The 26163-nt window shown below is 38.5% G+C and overlaps 1 protein-coding gene across 1 annotated transcript in view; it reads left to right on the top strand.

Annotated features, from left to right (window-relative positions):
• Positions 1–12468, top strand: part of LOC309968552 (alpha-2-macroglobulin-like) — a 40775-nt gene extending 28307 nt beyond the window's left edge. Inside the window, exons 23-36 of the mRNA XM_082849839.1 lie at positions 926–1009; positions 1281–1457; positions 1782–1869; positions 3140–3296; positions 4059–4133; positions 4580–4760; positions 6029–6252; positions 7878–8096; positions 8256–8383; positions 9277–9367; positions 10469–10537; positions 11406–11508; positions 11946–11987; positions 12328–12468. Of these exons, the coding sequence (XP_082705965.1) occupies positions 926–1009; positions 1281–1457; positions 1782–1869; positions 3140–3296; positions 4059–4133; positions 4580–4760; positions 6029–6252; positions 7878–8096; positions 8256–8383; positions 9277–9367; positions 10469–10537; positions 11406–11508; positions 11946–11987; positions 12328–12344 (1655 nt within the window). The 3' untranslated portion in view covers positions 12345–12468. The remainder of the gene's footprint in view (positions 1–925; positions 1010–1280; positions 1458–1781; positions 1870–3139; positions 3297–4058; positions 4134–4579; positions 4761–6028; positions 6253–7877; positions 8097–8255; positions 8384–9276; positions 9368–10468; positions 10538–11405; positions 11509–11945; positions 11988–12327) is intronic.
• Positions 12469–26163: the final 13695 nt, after the last annotated feature.

Below are 26163 nucleotides of genomic sequence, written 5' to 3'. Positions count from 1 at the left end.
AACTTAATGAGTTTGGAGATAAGTATACACCTGTGAAACTGTCACCACGATCTATACCATAAGCCTATCCATCACTTCCAAAAGTTTCCTCCCACTCTCTTATTATTATATTTTTACAATATAAGATCTATCCTATTAGCAAATGTTTAGGTTTACAATACAGTATTGTTAACTGTAGGCACTATGCTTTACAATAGACCTCTTGAATTTATTCATCTTGCATAACTGATAGTTTGTACCCTTTGACAAAAGTTTTATTATTAATCTTATGAAGACGGGATGCAGTATAATGATAAATACATTTTTCTTTTTTCATCTTCATGTAATTCACTAATATTAAAATGCCAGCAAATGTATGCTTATCAGCAGCAGTTAATTTATTTTCACTGAGTCAAATACTGTTCATCTTCACCCCTAGCCCCATGTCTAGCGGTTCCATTAAAAATACTGTCTTCATATCTGGTGAAATTTGATGGAAGTAAAGACCGAGCATTATGGTAGAATTCAGGAACTTTTTGAAGATTTTTCCTTTGCTTATATATACATAGTGGGTTTTTTGCATACAACTGTTGTGTAAGGAGGCTGGGGATGGACATGAAATATATCACCTTGTGATAACAATCTTGTGTTAGCCATAGGATGATTACAACAGAATCACAACATCACAGGTACTTGTCAGTTTGTAGCCTTCTTTTGGAATGCAACTCCACATACAAGGAGGTTGGGGAAGGAAAGTTCTAGAAATCTCAGAATCCCATTCATATATGTTGAAGGTATTTTTTAAAACTGGAATATTAAAAGAGGGACAACTTTTCAGAAGAAGTTTAGGTACAAGGCATAGTTCTGGCTTCTGGGTCTTGGAACTCTTCAGGAAGATATACAGCAGAAATCATCTTCATTGTGGCTGATTTGTTTCTTTCTCTAGGTGCCGAGGTGTCTGAAAAATTATCTCTGAAGCTGCCACCAAATGTGGTAGAAGAGTCTGCCCGAGCCTCCTTCTCAGTTTTGGGTGAGTCTCCAGCCCTAGGGGACTACTGTACTATATTAGACAATGTCTACTATATTTTTTCCATAAATACTTTCTCAAAATAACAGCTACACTTTTAACTTCTTTCTTCTTTGGATTTATTTATTGCTTCCAATCATACTTCTGTTCCTTGAAGACACCCTTCCTAAAATTCCTCATTTCTTTACCTTAGCTAATTATTCATTTCTTTTTAATGATTCTGATAGATTATAATCTATAAGCTTTATGACTTCCCATCTCTCCCATTTCCTAGGAGACATATTAGGCTCTGCCATGCAAAATACACAAAATCTCCTCCAAATGCCCTATGGCTGTGGAGAACAAAATATGGTCCTCTTTGCTCCTAACATCTACGTTCTGGATTATCTAAATAAAACACAGCAGCTGACTGCAGAGATCAAGTCCAAGGCCATTCGCTACCTCAACACTGGTGAGTCACTGAATAAGGGAGTGAAAATTTCACAGTGCAATTTTAACAATAGGTTGGAATCCCCAATAGGCTTGAGTTACTTATCAATTCTATGATATGTAAATTTATCATACTATGATAGTTACAATAATAAGAATACTATGACAGTTGACTTCATGGTACCTAGCCAGTGTCCAACCTCCAATAAAATGTTTAGGACTCAGAACCATCTAACACATTGCAGCAAAATTTAGGAACTATCACAAGATGCCAAGGCATTTTGTTTATTTCTCTGGCTACAGAATGTACAACCCGTCATGTTGCTTCATTAACTTTCCATTCCAGGTTACCAGAGACAGCTGCTCTACAGGCACTATGACGGCTCTTACAGCACCTTTGGGGAGCAACATGGCAACAATGAGGGTAACACCTGGTAAGGGAAAGACAGTTTTTTGAGCTCCTGTTATTGTGTCAGGTCTTTTACATATATTATCAAAATTATATTCCCAGGAACCCTATCAGATATGTATTATTAAGCCTATAGTTGGTTATACTAGATAAATATACCAAAACTAGCAAGGTAACAAGCAAAAAAGCTGAGATTCAAACACACGTATGTTAGATTTGTCCCCAGAATTCATCCTGTTCATAATACACCAAGGTATTCTTTCTGAAATAGCTATTTTTTTTTCTAAAATAGCCCCCATAACCATGATTTTTTTTAATGAGATGGCCAGCAAACATATCATATAACTTTTAGATAAACCATGTTCACTTCAGTTTATGCTTTTAGATCATATTCATCTTAATCACTAATAAATTCAATAATAGGAGGAAAGAAATGAGATGGAGCCAGTGATATGAAACACCATTTTAAAATCCTTAAGGCAAAGCAATGTCAGAAGGTACTGCATGTAAGAGCTGTGTATGAGAAGATTCTGCCATCTACAAAGAAAATCGCTAAAGAAAAGATTTAAAGCCTTACTCAAATAAAATAAAAAAATAAGTAACATTAGTACAGTTGACCCTTGAAACACATGGGGGTTAGGGGCACTGACCTTCAGCAGTAGCAAATTCACATATCATTTTACAGTCGGCCCTCAGTATCCCCAGTTGTGCATCCACGGATTCAACCAACTGGGGATCATGTAGTATTGTAGTACATACTTAGTAAAAAAAGAAATCCGGCTTCCCTGGTGGCGCAGTGGTTGAGAGTCCGCCTGCCGATGCAGGGGACACGGGTTCGAGCCCCGGTCTGGGAGGATCCCACATGCCACGGAGCAACTAGGCCCGTGAGCCACAACTACTGAGCCTGCGAGTCTGGAGCCTGTGCTCCACAACGGGAGAGGCCGCCACAGTGAGAGGCCCGCGCACCGCGATGAAGAGTGGCCCCCGCTTGCCGCAACTGGAGAAAGCCCTCGCACAGAAACGAAGACCCAGCACAGCCAAAAATAAATAAATTATTAAAAAAAAAAAAAAAAAAAAGAAATCCATGTGTAAGTGAACCCAAGCAGTTCAAACCATGTCGTTCAAGGGTCAGCTGTACGAGAGCTAGCAAGTAAAGGCAATGGGAGCTCTAAGTAAAGAATTCCTGTTAGATGACTCACGTCAGTGTGAGAAGTGTCCTATGAAGCCTGTTGCTGTGATGTGGTTATAAAACCACTGTAACAACGTAAATGTGATCATCACTTCCTCCCCTTCAGGCTCACAGCCTTTGTACTGAAGAGTTTTGCCCAGGCTCGAACCTATATCTTCACTGATGAAGCACATATTACCGAAGCTCTCACCTGGCTTGCCCAAAAGCAGAGGGACAGTGGCTGTTTCAGGAGTTCTGGGTCACTGCTCAACAATGCCATTAAGGTGAAGTGTTCTCAGAGCTAGTGTTGATTTGTCCATTACACTGTTCTCAAGGATGAGGAGAGGAAGTGATAACATAAGAATTCCTTAAGGAAGGTATCAGAAGGAAATAAAACCTGGGTAGCACCAAGAAAGAGGGGATGGAACTTAGAGTGACTGTGATACTTTGCTTCATGGGGATGTATATGGGTAAGGACAAATTCCATGACAGCAGAATACAAGGAGCTGATTAAGAGCATTCTCAAAAGTTATTGGGAGTTTTTAAATTACTGATTCATTTTCAGTACCGGTAATTGATCTGTTCATATTTTCTATTCCTTCCTGGTTCAGTCTTGGGAGATTATACCTTTCTAAGAATTTGTCCATTTCTAGATTGTCCATTTTATTGGCCTATAGTTGCTGGTAGTAGTCTCTTATGACCCTTCGTATTTCTGTGGTGTCAGTTGTAACTTCTTTTTTCATTTCTGATTTTATTGATTTGAGCCCTCTCCCTTTTTTTTCTTGATGAGCCTGGTAAAGGTTTATCAATTTTGTTTATCTTTTCAAAGAACCAGCTTTTAGTTTCACTGATCTTTTCTATTTTTTTAAGTTTCTATTTTATTTATTTCTTCTCTGATCTTTATGATTTCTTTCCTTCCTAAACCTTATGCTTTAGGCATAAGGTTAGGTTGTTTATTTTAGATTTTTCTGGTTTCCCGAGGTAAGCTTGTATCGCTATAAATGTCCCTCAAATTATTCAAATCTGTCTCTCTCTCATATTTACAGGGTGGAGTGGACGATGAAGTGACCCTCTCTGCCTATATCACCATTGCCCTTCTGGAGATTCCTCTCCCTGTCACTGTAGGTGCCCTTGCTGAAGCCTCGTTCTAGATGCAATGAAACTGCTGACCTGATGTCTGAAACAACACCCCACTAAAAACCAGTTGTCAGCATTCCTTCTATGCAATGTCAGTGCTTCCCAGATCAATAGAGAATTTAGTCAGTCCATTAAGAAAGATTTACACTTCCCCAGTGACGACCCTAGTCTATTTTTCCCCTAGCAACCCCACTACCACCATCACCACACATGCAGAATGAATTCTAAAGATATGGCCTATATTCCTGCCTTATGAATGTGAGACTAACAGATTAAAAAAAAATACTGTTCTCTCTATCCGTAAGAATGAGGCTAGAAAGACAAGTGCTTTCCAACAACTTCCTGACCTCTGTGCTGTGGTCTGTGTTTACCCGGGAGCACTAGCCCCCCTATTCACACAGCTCGCTCCCTTCTCGCTCTGCCTTCCCAGCACCCTGTCGTCCGCAATGCCCTGTTCTGCCTGGAGTCAGCCTGGAAGTCAGCCAAGGAAGGATCCCGAGGCAGCCACGTCTACACCAAGGCACTGCTGGCCTATGCCTTTGCCCTGGCAGGTAACCAGGAAAAGAGGAGAGAAGTCCTCAAGTCACTTGATGAGGAAGCCGTAAAGGAAGGTGAGAGCACACCCGGGATCTTTCTCCCAACCCACAGTCTCTGGATCAAGGATTCCATATCAAAAATACCCCATGACTACCTCTCAGGACCCCTTTCCCCTCTCTTCTTTTGTCTATGTCATTATGGACTCAAGGATTTCTTACTCAAGTCACACATCCAAAGATAAGAGGCAATGTACTGTATATATACAAAAAGGCATAAAGAATAATAAGCAAACACCTTTAATACTTCCCTTCCAGCTTAAGAAACAAAATATTACCAATGCTGGAAAAATCCCTTGTGTACCATTCCTACCTGCAAAAGTAATTGTTATCCTGAATTTGTCATTCCAAACTCCATGGATTTCTTTATCTTTTTACTGCATATGTATCCCTAAATAATATTCAGAATGTTTACATTTTTCCTCTTTAGATAAGAATTATCATCCTTCTGAGTATTTCTGCTTGATCCTTGTCTGTCTGTCTGCCTTTTGCTTTTTAAGTTCAACATTAGGCAGGCTGATAGGAGTCTCCTGTATGGGTATGTTCATTTTCACTGCTGCATGATACATTACAATATATTAAAAAGGCCATAATTTATTTAGAGAGTCTCTCCTCGTGGATCTTTTCTTGTTTCTTATTTACTTCTATTGCAAACCATGCTGCAATGATCATATACCCATCTCCTTGAGGGTGTGTGTGAGTTTCTCTAACTTGTACTTAGAAAGCGTAACTGCTGATTAGTGGGCTAAACACATCTTCCCCTTTGCTGGATATCATCAGATTACTCTCCAAAGAGCTGTTTTCTTCCCACAGCAGTGTAAATCCGTTCCCGTTATTTCACACCCTGTCAGCCTTTGCTATTTTGAGGATTACTCTATTTTTTTTTTAATCTAATGAGTGTACACTCCATTATCTCATGTGATCTGTGATCCTCATAAGAAACCTCTGAGGACAGGCTTTACAGAAAGTTGAACAAGCCCTAGACAGGGTCTGGATAACCTCAGATGTTGGAAATTACCACAACCAGTCAGAGAACTTGCTCTGCCATTTCTCTCTTCCACCAACGCAACCACCACAACCATTTGAAAACCTAGATGGCACAGCTTCTGACTCCTTAGCCCAGATGAGACAAGCCTCGTTCAGCTGTCTGTAGGCAGGAAGTCGCCAGATAAGATTTAAGAGATTATCACTGGAAGGCAACCCGCACTTCAGCACTGGCCCTTGTCCTTTTACCTGAAGTTAAATATGAACATGTGGTCACTTGCAAATCTTTTTCTCATCTCCAGATAATTCTGTCCACTGGACACGACCTCAGAAACCCAAGGCACGAGTGGAGCAGTTGTACCAACCCCGGGCTCCCTCTGCTGAAGTGGAGATGACAGCCTATGTGCTCCTCGCTTACCTCACTGCCCAGCCTGCCCTGACCTCGGAGGACCTAACCACTGCCACGCTCATCGTGAAGTGGATCTCAAGGCAGCAGAACTCCCAGGGGGGCTTCTCCTCCACCCAGGTCTGTGGTTAGCGAGAGCCTTTTACTTTACCTTCAGGTAGAAAAATGTTTGAACAAGATGCAAACACATACAAGAAGAAAAGAAATGAAGATAAGAATAACTTGAAATGAGAAGAATGTTATTAGTATTCAAGGATGGTGAGAAATAAGAAAAAGTGTCAAAGAGGGCTGAGGGGGCTTCCCTGGTGGCGCAGTGGTTGAGTCCACCTGCCGATGCAGGGGACATGGGTTCGTGCCCCGGTCCAGGAAGGTCCCACACGCCGTGGAGCGGCTGGGCCCGTGAGCCATGGCCACTGAGCCTGCGCGTCTGGAGCCTGTGCTCCGCAACGGGAGAGGCCACAACAGTGAGAGGCCCGTGTACCGCAAAAAAAAAAAAAAAAAAAAAAAGAGGGCTGAAAAGAAAATGTCAATTCTGCCCCACCCCCATCCCATATTTTTATCACAGGCTCCTATTTCCAGTAACAACTCTACATCCCTAAAGCAATAGTGGGGCACCAGGACCCTACACACAATGGCCACAGCAGAACGAATTTAAAAATCCACCATTCTTCTGGAAGTTCTAAGAGTCCTTTCAAGTTGTTCCCAGAAACACTATTCAGAAACCAATCACCTCTCCTTGCAAAGCTCTCCATTTCTAGGTCCACTTTGACTGGCTTCTTTTAAGGCTGACACATTTCATGCTTCCTCTATCCACCTCTTAATATACAAACATTTGTTCATTGGGAGCATAAAGAACTATCTTTATTCATCCAACCTCCTGAGCCTAACTATATAATCTTATATCTAAAAAATTCATCAATATAGACAGAGCAGGGAGTTTCATCTCCAGAGAATTCAGAGGTTAGCGTATGCACCCTAAAAGAGAAGCAGAATGTGACAGAAAGACATTCCATCCTTTTTCCACTGTATTTAATCTCTTATTTTTCCATATAAATGGAGAAAATAATTTTGTTAAAAGTTATCATTCGTTTCTTAGAAAATTATTATTTGAAGGATGCCAGGTTCAATGTGGATGAGAATTGAGAATATGACCTGCCCGCTGGAGGGGGATCCAAACTTCTGATGAAAAAGAGAGAACCAAATAAAAATGTCAACAAATCCAGAATATAATTATAATTATTCATTTTTTATTTCCTCTGGAGAAACCGAAGCATGACCCTGATCATGGCTGCAAAGGACCCTGGGTTTTCTCAGGGCACTGACCTCAGCAGCAGAGCAGAGTGTAGCTTGGGGTGAGAGCCAAACTAAACTTTGGTTGGGTGGTGACAGATATGACCACAGTTATCAAGAAAGACATCTTAGGCAAACAGCTAATGCTAATAAATAATTCCCATTCATATATATTTTCCACATTGTATACCTCACATATATTTATAGAGAGAAAAGAATTGATTTTCTGAGAAATAAATTTCTAAAGCATATAGTACAAGGCAGATATGTGAAGGTTATGGTTCTGTCATCTATCTAAGGATTACAATCAATCTTGAAATGAGAACCTCAATATTTAAGCAGTGAGGGAAACAGGAAATAGGAAATCAAAGCCCCTTTTGTGGCAGCTAACATGGGCCTTTGGGTCTTCAAAGGGTTGTCATGCCTAAGTGGGTTCCCTCACCTGTCTCTTCCAGGACACCGTGGTGGCTCTCCATGCTTTGTCCAAATATGGAGCAGCCACTTTCACCAGGACTGGGAAGGCTACACAGGTGACCATCCAATCTTCAGGGACATTTTCCACAAAATTCCAAGTGGACAACAGCAACCTCCTGTTACTACAGCAGGTTTCATTGCCAGAGGTGCCCGGAGAGTACAGTATGACAACGACAGGAGAAGGATGTGTTTACCTCCAGGTGAGATTCCAGGGGCAGGTGGGGACAAAAGGTCCAGAGTAATATTGTCACTGAGAAGGCCTAAAACAGCAAATGATGGGGCAAATCAAAGAAAGAGTTGAGGAAGTTGGGAGGAATCCTGGGCAAGGGAAAAATCACAGATTTTTGTCTGTTCCACAGACATCTTTGAAATACAATATTCTCCCGAGAAAGGAAGAGTTCCCATTTGCTTTGGAGGTGCAGACACTGCCCCAAACTTGTGATGGACCCAGAGTTCACACCAGCTTCCAAATCTCACTGAGAGTCAGGTAAGATCTCTGACTGCATCACGCAGTTCTGGGTATAACAACAAATCTTCTTACTGGAACTCCGCATTAAGCAGAGCAGGGTGACAGTGAATGTTTGTTCTACCTTTATTGAAAAAGCAACGTGTTCTCGTGTTGACACAGAATTTCTCAGTGATGGGGCTTACATTGTACATCCCCCAACTCCAGGATCTATTAGTGTCTAGTCTCATTATTTACAGCTTATTAATTCCCCTCAATAATAAATAAAGAACCTCTAACCTGAATTCCTGACTTTATTCTAATGTAATTATTCATCCTGATTTCATTCTATTGTAATGAAATCCTATATTATTCTTGCTTTATCTGGGACAGAGGTGGAGACTTCTTGAAAAGCGCAGATAGAAGGAAGTAGTGACTCTCTAGTTAGAATTCCTACTGGTAATAATTAAATCTCAGATTATATATAAAATAATCAATTTTGGGGGAAATACATACATAAGCAGCCATATTCAAATACCTACAGGGCTATTTGTATCTGTCCTCAAGAATATTATAACCTGGTTGGGGATACTATTCAGGAAAAAAGACAAAGTATATGTAACAAATAACTGGGACAGATTAGCAGTCTCATGCCCAGCTAAGCATCACTTACAGAGCTTTCTTAAAATGCAGATCCTCAGAGTTCACACCCATGAAATTCTGATTCATCAGGTCTAGAGTATAGGCCTGGTCTCTGTGGCTTTAACAGGCTCCCCTGAAGATTCTAATGCACAGCCAGTTTTTTGAGCTACTTGGTAGGAAATTTAGGAAGACTTCTGGTACTCTGCAGGGCTGTTGAGTGCTTACTGCGGACATAGAAAAAAAATATTTAATAACACAGAAAATCCTAATTCCTTTCTTCCCTGGATCTTTAGTTACACTGGAAGACGTCCAGCCTCCAACATGGTGATTGCTGACGTGAAAATGGTATCTGGCTTCATTCCCTTGAAACCAACAGTGAAAATGGTAGGTTTACTATAAGCCCAGGAGACCCTATTTTATTTAATATTTTATGTATCTCTAGACTAAGAAAACATTAATATAAAAATACTATTAAATTAACTTCTATCAAAGACATTACTGTCTGCAAAAGGAGAAATATAATTTAGCACATTTATATGGGGGTTGGTTTGTTTGTTTTCTCATTTAACTTTGTTTAAATGGGTCTCAAAATTTTATGATGGATTTTTGGTCAAGTTTCCATTAAGGTATTAATAAAAATACTAATTTTAAAAACTAATAACTCAAAACTGCCGCCCACAGAAAAACAAATGATCCATAAAACATTCTCCTTTTCTTCTAGTTTTACAATACATTGTTATCATTAACCAGTCTTTCACTACTAAGTTCAATGGTCAACTCAGACGGTTTTGAGACTGGGCTTCCACCATTGATCAAACTGGGGTGGCAGGTATTAGGGATCATACTCATTTAGCCTTCTGAACTATCTGGGCAGACCTGGTGACCTTGCCAGCTCCAGCAGCCTTCCTGTCCACCGCTTTAGGGACACCCACAGCAACGGTCTATCTCTTGTCATGAACAGCACTTTGCTAGGAGCCACATCTACTAGGAAAAAATTGTCAGCAGGCTACTGCTTTAATGGAGCTTAGAATCTTCAGAAGATAAAGCATACACACATGAACTAGTGAAAAAAATATGAGAAAGATTGATTGACATAAACTAGAACTATTACAGAAGTACAGAGGAAACTGAGATTGCTACAAGTTATAATAAGCAAAAAAAGTAAAAAAACAAAAACCTCCTTCATGAAGGAATGGAATGTGAATAGAACCTTGAAATATAGGTAATTTCCAAGTTTAGGACATTTAGTTCCCTTTTCTTCAAATAAATCAATTTACACATAGGTCCTGTGTCGTATTAAAGTTAAACCCTGCATCCCAATTATCTTTCATTTTTAATTCTGCCACATTATTGCCTTTGCTTACAAAAAGCATTTGAAGAAATTTTACCCTCAGGCTTAATTTGGTAATAAACATTCTTCTTTTCTCTGGTTCCCCAGGGTTTTCTTCTGTTTATTAACATTTGTGATGTCTTAATTTTCTTCAGCTTGAAACATCTGACCACGTGAGCCGAACAGAAGTCAGCAACAACCATGTTTTGATTTACCTGGATAAGGTGAGAGCCCTGCCATCCTATCCAAAAAAATATGGATAATGAGCTACCTGGGAAGTGAATGAAGGCATTTTGGAGACATCACCTCCATGCTAAAAATTTGAGAATTCTAACACTAGGTCCAGTGAATATTCTCCTCTCCTTCTCTATTTATATTTCATCTGGGACTATGGGAAGAAATGACTTGTTATAATATTGGGATATGAATATTTCTAGGACCCCATAAGCAAGAAATTCTCCACAAAAGGTGCTCATTATGTGCACAAGTTATTTTGAAGACACATATAAGGAAGTAACCATTATTAGTCAACTATTGTATCAACAGCACATCAAAAAGACAAAAGGGCGATATGCTATCAATCTCAGCAAGGACTTAGACCATAAAACAACAAGACCAGTGCACCAATAAACCAATCTGATTTTACAGTTGTATGTTGTTGCATAGTTTATTCATTCCTACATTGACGGATATTATAGTTTACGAATTTTATGAAACATAGGCTGCAGTGATCCACCTTTTATATTCCGTTTTGAGTCGACACAAGTATTTCTACATGATAGAGTAGTGAAGCTGTACTGAATCTCTGATACTTAAAAATAAACACAGCTATTCAAACAATAAAAAGCCTGCATCATTCACCCCCTATGAACAGAGATATGCACTCACATTGATGGGAGTATATGAATAGTTTTAGTTATTTAAGAAACAATTTGGGGAAGTTTTCACCTACTCTGAGAGCTTTTGGCCCAAGTTAAGTACCCTGTTAGTTGATAAAAAGTTTTTCCCCAAAATAGATGAATACTTAAATTCACTCAAAGAAGAGAGAGGAAAGCTCCCTGGAGAGTCATTTAATTCCCTTTTGCTTTATAGGTGACAAATCAGACCCTGAGCTTGTCCTTCACGGTTCTTCAAGACATCCCAGTAAGGGATCTGAAACCAGCCATAGTGAAAGTCTATGATTATTATGAGACAGGTGAGTGAAAGCAAAGTTCACACAGAAATTAAATACCTGATCACAGAAATTTAGATTTGAGAGATGTGTTGGGGCAATTCATTACACTAATCACTCTCATCACTTCATTTTGTCTCTATCAAGTCTGATATAAATATATTATTACTAATACAAAGCACCTGTAAGATATTTAGTTCCCTTTTCTTCAGATAAAATCAACTGTAGAACAATATGAAATTTAAATAAGTGTAATCTGTACTCTTACCCTTCAGGAGTTTAGGGTAAAGGAAAGCATAACATAAAGTATTTGAAAATATAAGACAGAAAGCAGCACATCAAATGAATTCTGCTGAGGTTTCTGATGCAATTCTTCCCACAATAAAGATTCTTTCACTGACCTGTAACATAGATGTTCGCTTTCCCTCTCACTTCTCCTGACTATTTTTGTTTTTATTCAGATGAGTTTGCCATTGCTGAGTACAGTGCTCCTTGCAGCAAAGGTAAGCAATTCATACTCCTTCCAGATGGAGTCAGAACCCCTTTGGCTTGTCCCTCAAATCTCCTCCATAAAATTCTAGCTCAATATTTCTCATAGACATCATACTGTTCACAGTGCAACTTATTATAGAAAAATACATTTATTGGGAAAGGGCCCCTGATAGTCATACCTCAGACAGTTCACAGAATTGCATATTAGATAATTTTAAGTAACGGATCTCATTTCCCACTATACTAATTGGATTTCCTCAGGAACCATGCTACCCAGATCTAAAGGAAGGAATATTCACTGTTCTGGAAACCCAAGTCCATCTTAATTTTCTATTCTTTCCACTATCACAGACACTGGAAATGCTTAAAGACCACATCAATGAAAACTGCTTTGCTGGAGTCCCTGTTCCACAGACTTAGATCTCCATGGAAGAAAAGAGTTTTTATATCTCTGAAGGCTTGTTGAATAAACCTTTTTCTCTGGCCAGCCCATATTACTGTTTACTCATTTATTCAATAAACACTTATTACACTTCCATGTGATTCCCAATAGACTCCTGAGATAAAAATTCACAGCAATCAAGGGCTAAAGGATTTCAAAAAATGAAAAACATTACAGAGGTGGTGGTCACAGTAGGCTTCATTTAGAGGTTGCAGGGAAAAGAAGAAAGTATTGGATTATGTACTAGGAGCATGTAAAGTGAGTTTGGTTATAGGATTACCCTAATAAAAAGCTGAAGAGTGGATTTATGAGAGAATAAAAGGCTGACTTGACAAAGAAAGACTTTCTACATTAAAGGGAAATATGAAATAGAAAGTTGAATATGTCCAACATTGGGAGGCAGCATAATTAATTGGGACTTGATTTGAATTGGAAGTTACGTGACCTCAGAACCAAATCTGCCATTGACCAATACAAGTGATCAGTCAGTTAACCTTGGGTTTCAGATTCAAGAAAGGATGACAGATTGAAAATGCTGAAGAGGTGATTCAAGTAGAAGTGAGTTTTCCTAGAAGAAAGAATATATAGGATTCAAAGCCCAAATAGGACTGTTACATCTTTTTTCTGCAACTTTGAGCCAGAACCAAAGGATGGATACAAACTCAAGAAGGTATTCAGAGGCATTAGGTATTAAAATCATCCATTATATGGATGGAGGGGCAGAAGCTTCTGGAGTTTGAAGAGAAGGTCCCTGAAAAGTCCTAGAGTCCTAGTCTTCATCTGGTTGAGTCTGACAGAAGCCTGGATGCTATAAACTAAGAACTCTAAAGGACTTGAAGTTCAAGCACCCTTAGCTCTGTCTCCAGGCTAGGCAAAATTGAAAGATAAATGTTATCACCTTTGTGCTAGATTCTACTCTAAGCACCTCAGAGGTATTAATATATCAACTCTATGAAATAGGTATTCTTATAACAAATGAGGAGAGTGAGGCACAGAGAGGTGTAACTTGCCCTAAGCTACTCAGCTAGTAAAGGGCTGAACCAGAATTCAATACCAAGAAGTCTGGTTTCCAAGTCCACACTCATAACCTCAAACCATGCTGTCTCTCCAGCCCACTTCAGACAAGAAAGCCAAGAAAAAAACATATTTCAGAGCTGAATAAATGTTATAATTAGTATCAATTAAGCATCCATCCAGGGCATGAAATATTTAAAAAATTAGGAGTATGACAAAAGAAAATAAATTAACAGGATTAAAATAAATTCTATCTGTTAGTTCTAGTCCTTTTTTCTTTGTTCATTGCAAATCATGACTGCAAATGTACTTGAAGAGTACACTTGTTGCAAATCAATCATTGTGTCTCCTTGGACCAAAAAGATTCATTCCAGAAACACTTCCTGATTACTTCCTGTGTGTCAGGCACTATATTCCATGCTATGATACAGAATTCAATAAAATGGGATTCCTTCCTTAGAGAAATTATACTGCAGAGTAAACGAAAAGGATACATATTTGGCTTATTATAATACTACATGATAAGAACTGCAAACTATTTATTACCAAGATGGACTGCAGGCACAGTGACCTTCTCAAGTTTTGACGTACCACATCCAAGGTCTGATATTCTTGCAATTATCAAGCACTCTCTATGAGTTCATTTATAATTTGCTTCATTTTTCTTTCATTTGTATTGTAAGATTTTGGACACTATTTTTGTGACCAGGAAAACCTGGACCCGTGCATCCTCTTGAGCCATGAATTTTCACATTGTGTTCTTTACCCTGGGGAAAGGTCTAATTATAATTGAAAATGGATTTGCCACCAGCCTACTGGTATGGGTAGAATTTTAAAGAGTGACATATCTTGACTACATCGAATTTTGTGAATTGAGATTTACTCTTTCTGTAAAAGGATGTGGAGACATGACAGTAAGTGAGATAGAGATGTTCAGGGGTCAGTTTATATAGAGTTTTATATTTTATTTTTAAAAATAATAAGGTCCGGTCTTCCCTGGTGGAGCAGTGCTTGAGAGTCCGCCTGCCGATGCAGGGGACACGGGTTCGTGCCCCGGTCCGGGAAGATCCCACATGCCACAGAGCGGCTGCGCCCGTGAGCCATGGCCGCTGAGCCTGCGCATCTGGAGCCTGTGCTCCGCAACGAGAGAGGCCACAACAGTGAGAGGCCCGCGTACCGCAAAAAAAAAAAAAAAAAAAAATAGATCTTCCCGGACCGGGGCACGAACCCGTGTCCCCTGCATCAGCAGGCGGACTCTCAACCACTGCGCCACCAGGGAAGCCCTATATGCTTGCATTTTCTCACATTTGCCTCATCACCAAACTCATCCTTCCCCACCTTGAGTGACTCGGTCAGAGGCAACCCTGTGCCTCAGGGAAATTGGGTGGTTATGGCAGGAATTCAAAGAGAAAGAAATAGAATACTTGATCCACCTTGCAAGAATAAATGACTTTTATGTTTATTTAAACCCCGCTGATAAATCAAAAATTAATCCTGGAAGATTAGAGTATGACAGCTTACTGTATGAAAGAGGTCACAAGAATTCAGAATATGTTAGGAAACATCTAAATGATGGCAAAATATGTGGCTGGAAGCAGAATGAGGAAGCACTCTATGTATCATTAAAGAAATATCCCCAGGATTATACTGTTAGGAGAAAACAGTAGAGCTAAGAACAGGGTACATATTATGGACTCATATTATAATAAAAGGGTGGGAGAGGAAATAACATGTCCTTTTTTTTTTTTTTTTTTGCACTTAAATAAACTAAGACTAGAATGATACCCACCAGAAAAAAAAAAAAAGCTACTAAAAAAGTATTTACCTTCCTACAGAAACAGTATAAAGTAAGTGGAAGTTTTCAAGGATGGGAAGGAGACCACTTAGAGAATACCATTTAAAATTATTTGACTACTGAACTGTTTGAACATATTTACTATTCTGAAAAGTAAACTAAAATCCAGTGAATAAGAAGCTTAAGTCTAAGAAGAAATATTGAATTCAGTACCTGCCAATCTATACAAGGAGAAAGAATACTTACTCTATAAAGTACAATTAAAGATATCTTACCTCATAATCTTCATTTGGTCTTAAATCCCAAATACTCTTCGTATCTTGTTTTGTGAAAAGTATTTTCTTGCTCTTGCTTCCCTTTTTCCTCCTTGTATTTGATTTCTCCTCATCCTTTCCCCAAATGTTTATCCATTTCTTCTCAGCCTTTGTCTACTTAAGAAGACAAGAAACAAGTTCTTTAAAATTGAACAGCACACGTTCACCCTGATCCATCAAATAGTCTTACAATAAAAACCTAACACCTTTACTCCAGTCAGTTCCAATTATATCATTAGGTTATTTGTGGTAGTAGTTCATTAGTTTCTAGTCATTTGGTTTTCAAAGTTTAGTGTGCATCAGAATTACCTAGAAGACTTGTTAAAACATGTCAAAGCACTTGAATAGATATTTCTCCAAAGAAGTTATACAAATGGCATATAAGTACATGAAAGATGCTCAATGCTATTAGTCATTAGGGAAACACAAATCAAACCCATAATGAGATACCACTTCATACCTAAAAAATGGCCATAATTGTTTTAAAAATTAACGAGTGTTGCCTAGGATGTAGAAAATTGTAACCCTTGTTCCCACAGCTGGTGGGAATGTAAAATGGTGCAGCCACTGTGAAAAAGTTTGGTGGTACCTCAAAAAGTTAAACATAAAATTATCATATGATTCAACAATTCTGGTCCTAAGGACACACCTCCAAATAATTGGAAAAGGGAACTCAACCAGTTGCTGGTACACCATTGTTCATTGCAGCATTAGTCACAATAAGGTGGTAATCAAATGTCCATCAACAGGTGAATGGATAACTAAAATGTGGTATATACCTACAGTGGAAAATTATTCAGCTATGAAAAAAGATAAAGTTCTGACATTTCTACAACATGGATGAAATTTGAAAACATTATGCTAAGTGAAATAAGCCAGAAACAAAAGGACAAATATTGTATGATTCCACTTACATGAAATATCTAGAATAGAAAAATTCATAGAAACAGAAAGTAGATTAGAGGAGACCAGAGACTGGGGGCAGGTGGAAGATTGGGGAACTATTGTTTAGCAGGTACAAAGCTGCTCTTAAGAGTAACAGAAAAGTTTTGGAGATAAATAGTGGTGATGGTTATACAACATTGCATATATGATTAAAGCCACTGAACTGTGCATTTAAATGATGGTTGAAATGGCAACTTTTCTATTCTATATATTTCACCATAATAAAAACACAAAAATAAAAAATCCAGTGCTAGGCATATCAGAGTGAAAATTTCAAAAACAAAGACAGAGAACATATATTAGAATGAACAGACCACTCAAAAGCAATAATTGAAGCCAGAAGATAGCGAAATAATATACTCAAAATATTGAGAGAAAATAACTTCAAATCTAAAAATATATACCCAGATAAATCATCACTTACAAACAAGGGTCAAAAAAAATTTTTTTAGATGAACAAAAGACAGACTGGGAGAAGATATTTTTAATTCAAATAAACAATAAAGTATTAGTGTCTAACAGAGAACAGACTTGTTTAGGGGGAGGGGGTCGGGGAAGGGATGGAGTGGGAGTTTGGGGTTAGCAGATGTAAGCTATTATATATAGAATGAATAACCAACAAGGTCCTACTGTATAGCACACGGAACTATATTCAATATATGATAAACCATAATGGAAAAGAATACTAAAAAAGAATGTACATATATATAACTGAATCACTTTGCTTTTTACAACATTGTAAATCAACTATACCTCAACAAAAAAAGTATTACTGTCTACACTATATCTTTTAAAGGATATAAATCATCATGAATAAGACAAATCAATAGAAAAATGGACAAAGGACATGAAACAGCAGTTCACAACTAAAGGAAATATAAGTGGTTGGTAAACACAGGAGTTACCTAGCCTCATTAGTAATCAGAAACATGCAAATTAAAACATGATACACATCACATCAGGAAAAATTTTAAAGCTCGGTAATATTAAATTTGGCAAGGTTGGGACTTCCCTGGTGACCTGGTGGGTAAGACTCCACGCTCCCAATGCAGGGGGCCCAGGTTCGATCCCTGGTTGGGGAAATAGATCCCACATGCTGCAACTAAGAGTCCGCATGCCCCAACTAAGAAGTCCGAATACTGCAGCTAAGAAGGCTGCATGCCACAACTAAGAGTCCATATGCCGCAACGAAGATCCCGTGTGTCGCAAATAAGACTCAGCACAGCCAAAATAAAGAATAAATAAATAAATACTTTTTTTTTTAATTTGGCAAGGTTGCAGAAAGGGATTATACACATCGAAGGGCAATTTGTTAGTATTCTAAAATATGCATACACTGGTAACAATTCCACTTCTGAGCATCTGCCATAAAGAAATATTCCATATGTAAATAAGGAGACTACACAAGAATGTTCATTACAGTACTGTTACTAAGAAAAACTAGAAACCACAGTTTGAGTATTAAAATGGCTAAATAAAATGTAGTATTGTGCCCTGTAATACTACAGAGCAGATAAAATGAATGAACTGGCTCTGAATTAGAACATTCAGAAACTCTTCTTCCATTAGATAAAATTCTTAATCCTTTACACATAAATGGCAATTTTTACCCAGATGGATCAAGGAAGGAGAGAATCACAGCAAAATCAATGGAAAGTTTATATAATCCCTTAGGCAAAAAAAAAAAAAAAAAAAAATTGAGTTTCACTTGAAATGTTCAATGAGTAAATTTGCTTAATTTACCTTAAAACTCAGAAGAAACAATTTAAAAAAAATAGTAAAGCCTGGATTTGAATTCCAGTTTTTTTGTTTTTCTGTTTTCTTTAATCCCTCTACAATGGCTCTATGCTTGTGAACTGTATTAAAAGATGTCCTTCATGTATCCTTAAAAAAAATGCAGTGTGGCAGAGAAAGAACTTTAGCAGGGGAATAAATGAGCCATTATTTTCACTGGACAATGAGCTTGAGTCCTTTTTGGTATAACATTAAAGATACAAGATTTTAATTTCCAGAAGTTGACACTCTTACCGATGTACTTTATTTTTCAGGTCATTTTTAGAAATGAATGAAATTACCTTAATTACCAAGTTCAGCTAAAAAAATTAATGAATTATAATTTTATGGATAACAATAGTTTAAAAAGTGTTTATTATGTTTTTCACTTTGTGTATTCTGATTAGTTTCTAATTTAAAACTAGTAAGGGCTTCCCTTGTGGCGCAGTGGTTGAGAGTCTGCCTGCCGATGCAGGGGACACGGGTTCATGCCCCGGTCCGGGAAGATCCCACATGCCGTGGAGCGGCTGGGCCCGTGAGCCATGGCCGCTGAGCCTGCGCGTCCGAAGCCTGTGCTCGGCAATGGGAGAGGCCACAACAGTGAGAGGCCTGCGTACCGCAAAAAAAAAAAGAAAAGAAAAGAAAAGAAAACGCAGTGTTTATGGGAGCGATTAAAAATGAGGCTTGACAGATCAGTTGAGACTGATTTATCAAGGGTGTTCAAAGAAGTCTATGTTTTATCCTATAAGTAATAGGAAGCCAATGGAATCTTTTAAAAACAGGATAGTGGCATGATCATATTTGATTTAAGATGGTAACAAGAAGCAGAAAGGGGCTAGAGTGGTAGGGACAGGTGGTAAGGAGACAATTACAGTAGCCCTTATTTCTCAGGAAAAATGTGTGTGGAAAATGGGCTGTGAATATATTCTACTTCTTAAAACTGATTCTTTCATTTTTAACACTTAGAGAAAGCCAGAATGCTTTGCATTAATATAACAAGTTCTAGACCAAAATGAAAGTCTACAAAGAAATTTTAATATATGGGCCTACTCTAAATAGGTTCAGCTTCCTATGCAGTGTTTTTTCGAGTCCATTAAAAGCCATAATTGACACTAATGGCAAGTTAGGGTCAACAATTAATGTGATTAATTATGCATCTTAGTTTGAACTAAGAGGAGGAATGGGGGACTACTAAGATAAGGTTAGACAGAAACTAAAAGGATTTTAAAGGACAAATACTGATACATAAGAGACACATACAGCATATACTAGATTCATGCCTCAGATTCTGAGCATTATAGTGAAAGACCATCTCGGATGTTCTGCCAATTTTTTTTTTTTTTTTTAATGTGCTTCCCTTATGCTTGTCCCTAATCTGATACCTTAGCAGAAGTTCTTAGATGCCCTCTTTTCATGTACAGTAATGAAAGATAGCCACAGGGTGGCAGCAAAGGTTAAAAAATATGAGTACTGCTGCTTTATTAACTGTAAAAAAACTTTGTAAAAAAAAGTTAGGCAAAGAGAAGAGAGAAGGAGAGGAATAAAATAATCATGGAAACTTATAGTGAGAAGACAACAAAATAAGGTAACTAGCACACAAATTGTCCTTACTGGTCCACAGAATTGCATTCTGGGAATAGTGATTTTGTTTGTGTGTGTATGTGTGTATGGCGGAGGGGCGGGGAGGGAGGTTGGTTGGTTTTCTTAGAATCAGTATATTCTACATGAAATATTACATTTCTTTGTCTTCTGTGAATGAAATGTGACTCTAAACCCCAGCCCCATTAGACTACAGGAAATTTATCTCAAATATTCTGGGGTTCTTCCTACCTGGTGATCTAATACAGGGTCAAGGTATTGCATCCCACCCCACGGCAGTCATTTGTCTTTAGTTTACATGACTGTTTTAGATCCACCACCCTGTGGCCTCCCTGTTGTTCAAAGGGATAGGAATATTTGACAAAGAACAAGTGGCTGGGCCTGGGATCCAGCCTACCAGGTGCTCCATGCAAACCTTCTCTGTTAATTCCCCCAAGGAAATTACTGACCTCTCTGCCCAGCCTGGAAGAATTGTTTTGGTCTGGGGAAATGTTTTAAGCATTTAGTCATTCTAGTTAGAAACCTTAGTCTCTTAATTGGCTTTCTTCCTTCTTAAATTGTTATTCCCCTGTTTATTCTTTTAAAATCAAAAGACAGGAAACCCTGCCCCAAACCTCTCTTGAGGTTCAATTCTTTCAAATTTTCTACATAGACAATCACATAATCTGTGAACAAAGACACTTTTATTTCTTCCTTACTAATCTGTATAGCTTTTATTTCCTTTTCTTCTCTTGTTGCATTAGCTAGAACTTTTGGGACAATGTTGAAGAGAAGTGGTTAGAGGGGACATCTCTCTCTTGTTCCAAATTTTAGGGGAAAGCATCTAGTCTCTCAGCATTAATATAATTGGATGTGGGGTTTGGGTGATTTTATTTTATCAAATTGGGGAAGTTCCCCTGTATTTGTAGTTTGGTGAGAATTTTTATCATAAATGGGTGTTAGGTTTTGTCAAACGCTTTTTCTGTATGTATTGTTATGAGCATATGATTTTTCTTCTTTAGCCTGTTAATGTGGTGGATTACATTCAGCGATTTTCAAATGTTGAACTAGCCTTGCATACCTAGAATAAATTTCACTTTTCATGATGTAGAGAATTATCTTTACACATTGTTGGATACAATTTTCTAATATTTTGTTGAGGACTTTTGCATTTTTGTTCATGAGAGAGTCTGTAGTTTTCCTTCCCTGTAATGTCTTGCCCTGGTTATGGTGTTAGGAAGTCTTCCCTCTATCTCTATTTTCTGGATGAGATTGTGGAGAATTGGTATTATTTCTTCTTTAAATGTTTGGTAGAATTCACCAGTGAAACCATTTGGGCCTGGTGTTTCTGTTTCAAAAGATTGTTAATTATTGATTCAAGTTATTTAATAGATATAGACCTATTCAAATTATCAATCTTCTGGGAGAACTGGCCCCTTTGGCATTATGGAATGCCCCTCTTTATCCTTGACTGTTTTCCTTGCTCTGAAATGTACTTTATCTGAAATTAATATAGCTGCTTCAGGCTTTTAAAAAAATAACGTTAGCGTGGCATATCTTTACTTTTAATCTATCTGTGTCTTCATACTTAAAGTGGGTTTGTTGTAGACAACATATAGTCGGGTCTTGTTTTTTTTATCCTCTGTAGTAGCATCTGTCTTTTAGTTTATGTATTTAGACCATTCACATTTAAGTTGATTTTTCATATAGTTAATCTCTAAAATATTTAAACTCTTTTCTATTTATTGCCCTTGTTATTTATCTTTTATCATCCACTCTTTTATTGCCTTCTCCGATTTCAAGTGAGCATTTTTTATGATTCCATTTTCCCTCATCTCTTAGCAGATCAATTATTCCTTTCTCTTTTTCTTCTCCTTCTGGTATTCCCATTACCTGTATGTTACACCTTTTGTAACTGTCCCACAGTTCTCAGATATTTTGTTCTATTTTCTTTTTTTTGAAGTACAGTTGATTTACTGTTCTATTTTTTTTAATCTTTTTTTCTTTGACCTTCAGTTTGGGAAATTTTCAATTCTGTTGACAAATGTTTTGAATATCCTGATACATGCCAGTTTATTGAGCTGTTTGATAATTTCTCTCAAATATACAGCTAGGATTGAAATTGTTGGGTGAAATGATATATACAAACTTAATTTCAGAATTCAGCAAGAAAGTATTCTAAAATGGCTGCAACCAATCTATACTCCCTCCAATAGTACATAAAGGATTCCCATTTCCATTATATTCTTGCCAACATTTAACCAACTTTCTAACTTTTGCACTATTTTTAAATAAAAAGTCTTATTTCTTGATTGCTTTAATTTTTACTTCTCTGATTACTAGTGAGGTGGAGCATCTCTTCATATGAGCCATTAACATTTCTTCTTCTCCAAAGTACTTATTCATGTAATTTGCATATGTTTCTATTTTTGTATTTCATCAATTCTAAATTGCATATTCTTCACACCTTAACATCCCTGAAACTGGGATACATCCGACAGTGGATAACATCTATTTTATTTATCTGTTGCTGCATAACAAACCACCCCAAAATTCAATAAGTTAAAAAACAACAGGGCTTCCCTCGTGGCGCAGTGGTTGAGAGTCTGCCTGCCGATGCACAGGACACGGGTTCGTGCCCCGGTCCGGGAAGATCCCACGTGCCACGGAGTGGCTAGGCCCGTGAGCCATGGCCGCTGGGCCTACGTGTCCGGAGCCTGAGCTCCGCAACGGGAGAGGCCAAAACAGCGACAGGCCCACGTACCGCAAAAAAAAAAACAAAAAAAACCAAAATCACATCTCTCCCCCACATACAAAATACACTTAGCCTCTCCCCAGAAAATCTCATCCTATTATGGATGCTCTAGGATCTCACCATCTAAATCAGGTGTGAATGGGGTTTGGGGGTGAAGTTCCTTAGGTAGTACTCCTCAAGTATAGTTCCTGAAGAAATCTGTCTTTTTGTGTTGTTTTGGCCTCACCACACGACTTGTGGGATCTTAGTTCCCCAACTAGGGATCAAACCTGGGCCCTGGCAGTGAAAGCACCGGAGTCCTAACCACTGGACGGCCAGGGAATTGCCTAGTTCCTGAAGAAATCTGAACTTACAAGATATCTGCCCTACACGAAAACTCAGTAAATGATAGTGAGACAAAGAAAGGATAAGTGCAACAAATATTCAATCTAGAATGAAGAGTAGGGAAAATGTGCTCTACTTCTTGATGTGGCAAGGACACAGTGCAAAAGAGCTTGTGGCTCACTATTTTGTACACTTCAAATATGTGTAGTTTATGGTACATCATTTATACCCCAATAAAGGCATTTGTTTCTTTGTTTTTAAAGAGCATGTTTGATGGAAGACATGCAGCCACCTTTGGAAACACAGTCTGCCACAGTATTTTACACAGTAGCTGTCAGGCGGTCGTCATTCCTTGTTCATGTATGAACTTGGTTGTTTTCCCATTGACCTTTCCATTAAATGACTTTAATCTCTCAATGGTTTAGTTAATGAGTCATTTGAAAAAGGAACTGGAATTCTGATTGTTGTTTGAAACGCTCCCTTGACATCTTCTAGTAAGGTCAAAACAGTGTTAGCATGAAGACCTACTGAATGGTTGTCAGCTTGGCAAACAATCTCAGAGACAATAGTGAGGTCCTCTTTGAGGAAATGCTGCATTACCAGCAGCGCATGATGACACAGAACACAATATTGTATATAAGAACATGGAGTATAAAAGTGACTCGGGGGCTTCCCTGGTGGCGCAGTGGTTGAGAATCTGCCTGCCAATGCAGGGGACACGGGTTCGAGCCCTGGTCTGGGAAGATCCCACATGCCGCGGAGCATCTGGGCCCATGAGCCATGGACACTGAGCTTGCGCGTCTGGAGCCTGTGCTCTGCAACAAAAGAAGGCCGTGACAGTGAGAGGCCCGCGCACTGCGATGAAGAGTGGCCCCTGCTCACCGCAACTAGAGATAGCCCTCGCACAGAAACGAAGACCCAACACAGCCAAAAATAAATAAATAAAATAAAATAAAATAAAATAATAAAAATAGATAAGCAACAAGGACCTACTGTACAGCACAGGGAACTCCACTCAATATTTAAAAAAAAAAAAAGTGATTCAGAAGAAATGCACTCTAAATGAAAATAAGTTTTAGGAACACTGAATGCCAGATGTAGGTATGGGAGGGAGGCACAGAACAGAAAAGGTAGCTGACATTGCAAATATGTCATTGCTATGTATCAACCAAATAGTGAAAGAGCTCCTGATTTCCAGCCAAGTGTTTTCTACAGAACACTAAGGAAAGATTTCCTGATTTGGATAACTCAACACAAAAGGCACTTAAACAAACAGAAAAATGGATAGCATGGCTTTTGTCTTTCAAAATGGGGTAGGGGGTTAAATTACATTTTATTCCTTAAGGACAGAAAAGGCCTGGGGACCTAGCACTGTGTCTGTGGCTCTGATGATTCTGTGCCATATACTGGAATTATGTATATGTGACTATGAACTATTCCAAAATGATAACAAGATTAGCACTTAATTCTACCCTACTTCTTTCTCTCCTACTTTTCAGAAAGCTTCATTTTCTATAATCAAATGTCATCTTTTTATTAAAAATATGATGTGTTTTTGTTTTATCCTCTTCTGTTCTTTTCTTCACTACTGATACTTTTTACTGATACTTCCACTTTCCTTGCTACTTAATGTAATCATGTTTTTTGTTCTTATTCACTCATTGTCATTCTAGGACTAGTATCTCTAACTGGCAGTGACCTGAACACAGTGTACAAGCAATCTTGTTAATCAAATGATCCTAGACTTCTATTTTGAAAATGTACAGTGACAAAGGGAATGATTTGCCACAAATGAACTCTTCGTAGCTGAGTAAAGTCAACGCAAGAATTTTTCTAGAATCAAGGTAATAAGAAAATGTTCCTTCCTCTAGTGATTGGATATAACAGATTCTACCCATGATTGGCCATTTAAAAACAAAACAAACAAACAAAAACCTGGAATAATGGTCTTTAACTCAGTACCCTCTGAAATGGCCTTGAACTGAATGCTTTAGCAACTCTTAGATCACTGCAATCATCAACTTTGACCACAAGAGGGCAATTAAAATCACAAGAGATTATCACGCATGTTTTTAAAGTGGATGACTTGGGGAAAGAAAAGGAACGAAGGACAAGGTACTGTGATAGGAGAAAATGAATTTTGAATTTTTAAAAAAACCCTAAATTTATACATGTGCAAAAACCAAATAAGACCATTCTGTCAATCCTCAACTTCTGTGTATACAAATTGATACCTGAAAACTTTAATACAGTCTAAAACAAGATGTCGATCTTATAACCAATTCAAAATTTCTGCCTACGTTCCTCTCAGTTCTTAATATTTATTTATTTATTAATTTTGGCTGCACCGGGTCTTAGTTGTGAGACCCGGTTGTGCAGGATCTTCGTTGCGGCATGTTTAGTTGTGGCATGCAGGATTCTTAGTTGCAGCATGCATGTGGGATCTTGTTGCCCTACCAGGGATGGAACCCGGGCCCCCTGCATTGGGAGTGTGGAGTCTTACCCACTGGACCATGAGGCAAGTCCCCCGTCTCAGGTCTGATTCTTGTTTCCACAGACCAACAGTGGGGAAGTGAGGCATCCCTCTAGCCTCAGGAGATGGGGATTGGAAGAAAGAGGCAAAGTCTCTCTTTCTGGTACTCTGTTATCTGGCCTCGCTTTGTGTGGAGGATACCTGTGATGGTCGTTTGATGTGTCATCTCAGCCAGGCAATAGTCCCTAGTCATTCAATCAAACACTAGTCTAGATGTTGCTGTGAAGGTATTTTTTAGATGTAAGTAAAGTCTATAAAAAGTTGACTGTAAACAAGGGAGATTATCATAATCTGGGTGGGATGGGTTCAATCTGTTGAAAGGCCTTAAGAGCAGAGGTGAAGCTTCCCTGACAAAGAAGAAATTCCACCTGTGGACAGCAGTGCCAGCCCCTGCTGGAGAGCTTTAGTCTGCCCTTCCTGACAGCCTGCCCTTTGAGCTTTGGACTTGCCTAGTTGGCTCCACAGTGGCATGAACCAATTCCATGCAATAAATTTTTAAAAATATATCCCCTACTGGTTCTGCTTCTCTTGTTGAACCCAGACTGATACGATACCCAGATACTAGTTATCTCTTGTGGGGCACTTCTGTGGGTTTTAGGAGATCCCACCCAGATAAATACACCCTTGAGGAATTTCTGCACTGCACCATTTCCTGATACAGGTGATATGCTCTCTGGAAGGCCTCTTAACTTTACCTTAACTCTCAACTTATGG

This window comes from Leucopleurus acutus (genome assembly GCF_964270905.1).
Source record: "Leucopleurus acutus genome assembly, chromosome: 11".
NCBI classification, from domain to species: Eukaryota; Metazoa; Chordata; class Mammalia; order Artiodactyla; family Delphinidae; genus Leucopleurus; species Leucopleurus acutus.
Note: the sequence above shows the minus strand (reverse complement) of the source record. Positions and strands in the feature narration are given on the sequence as shown.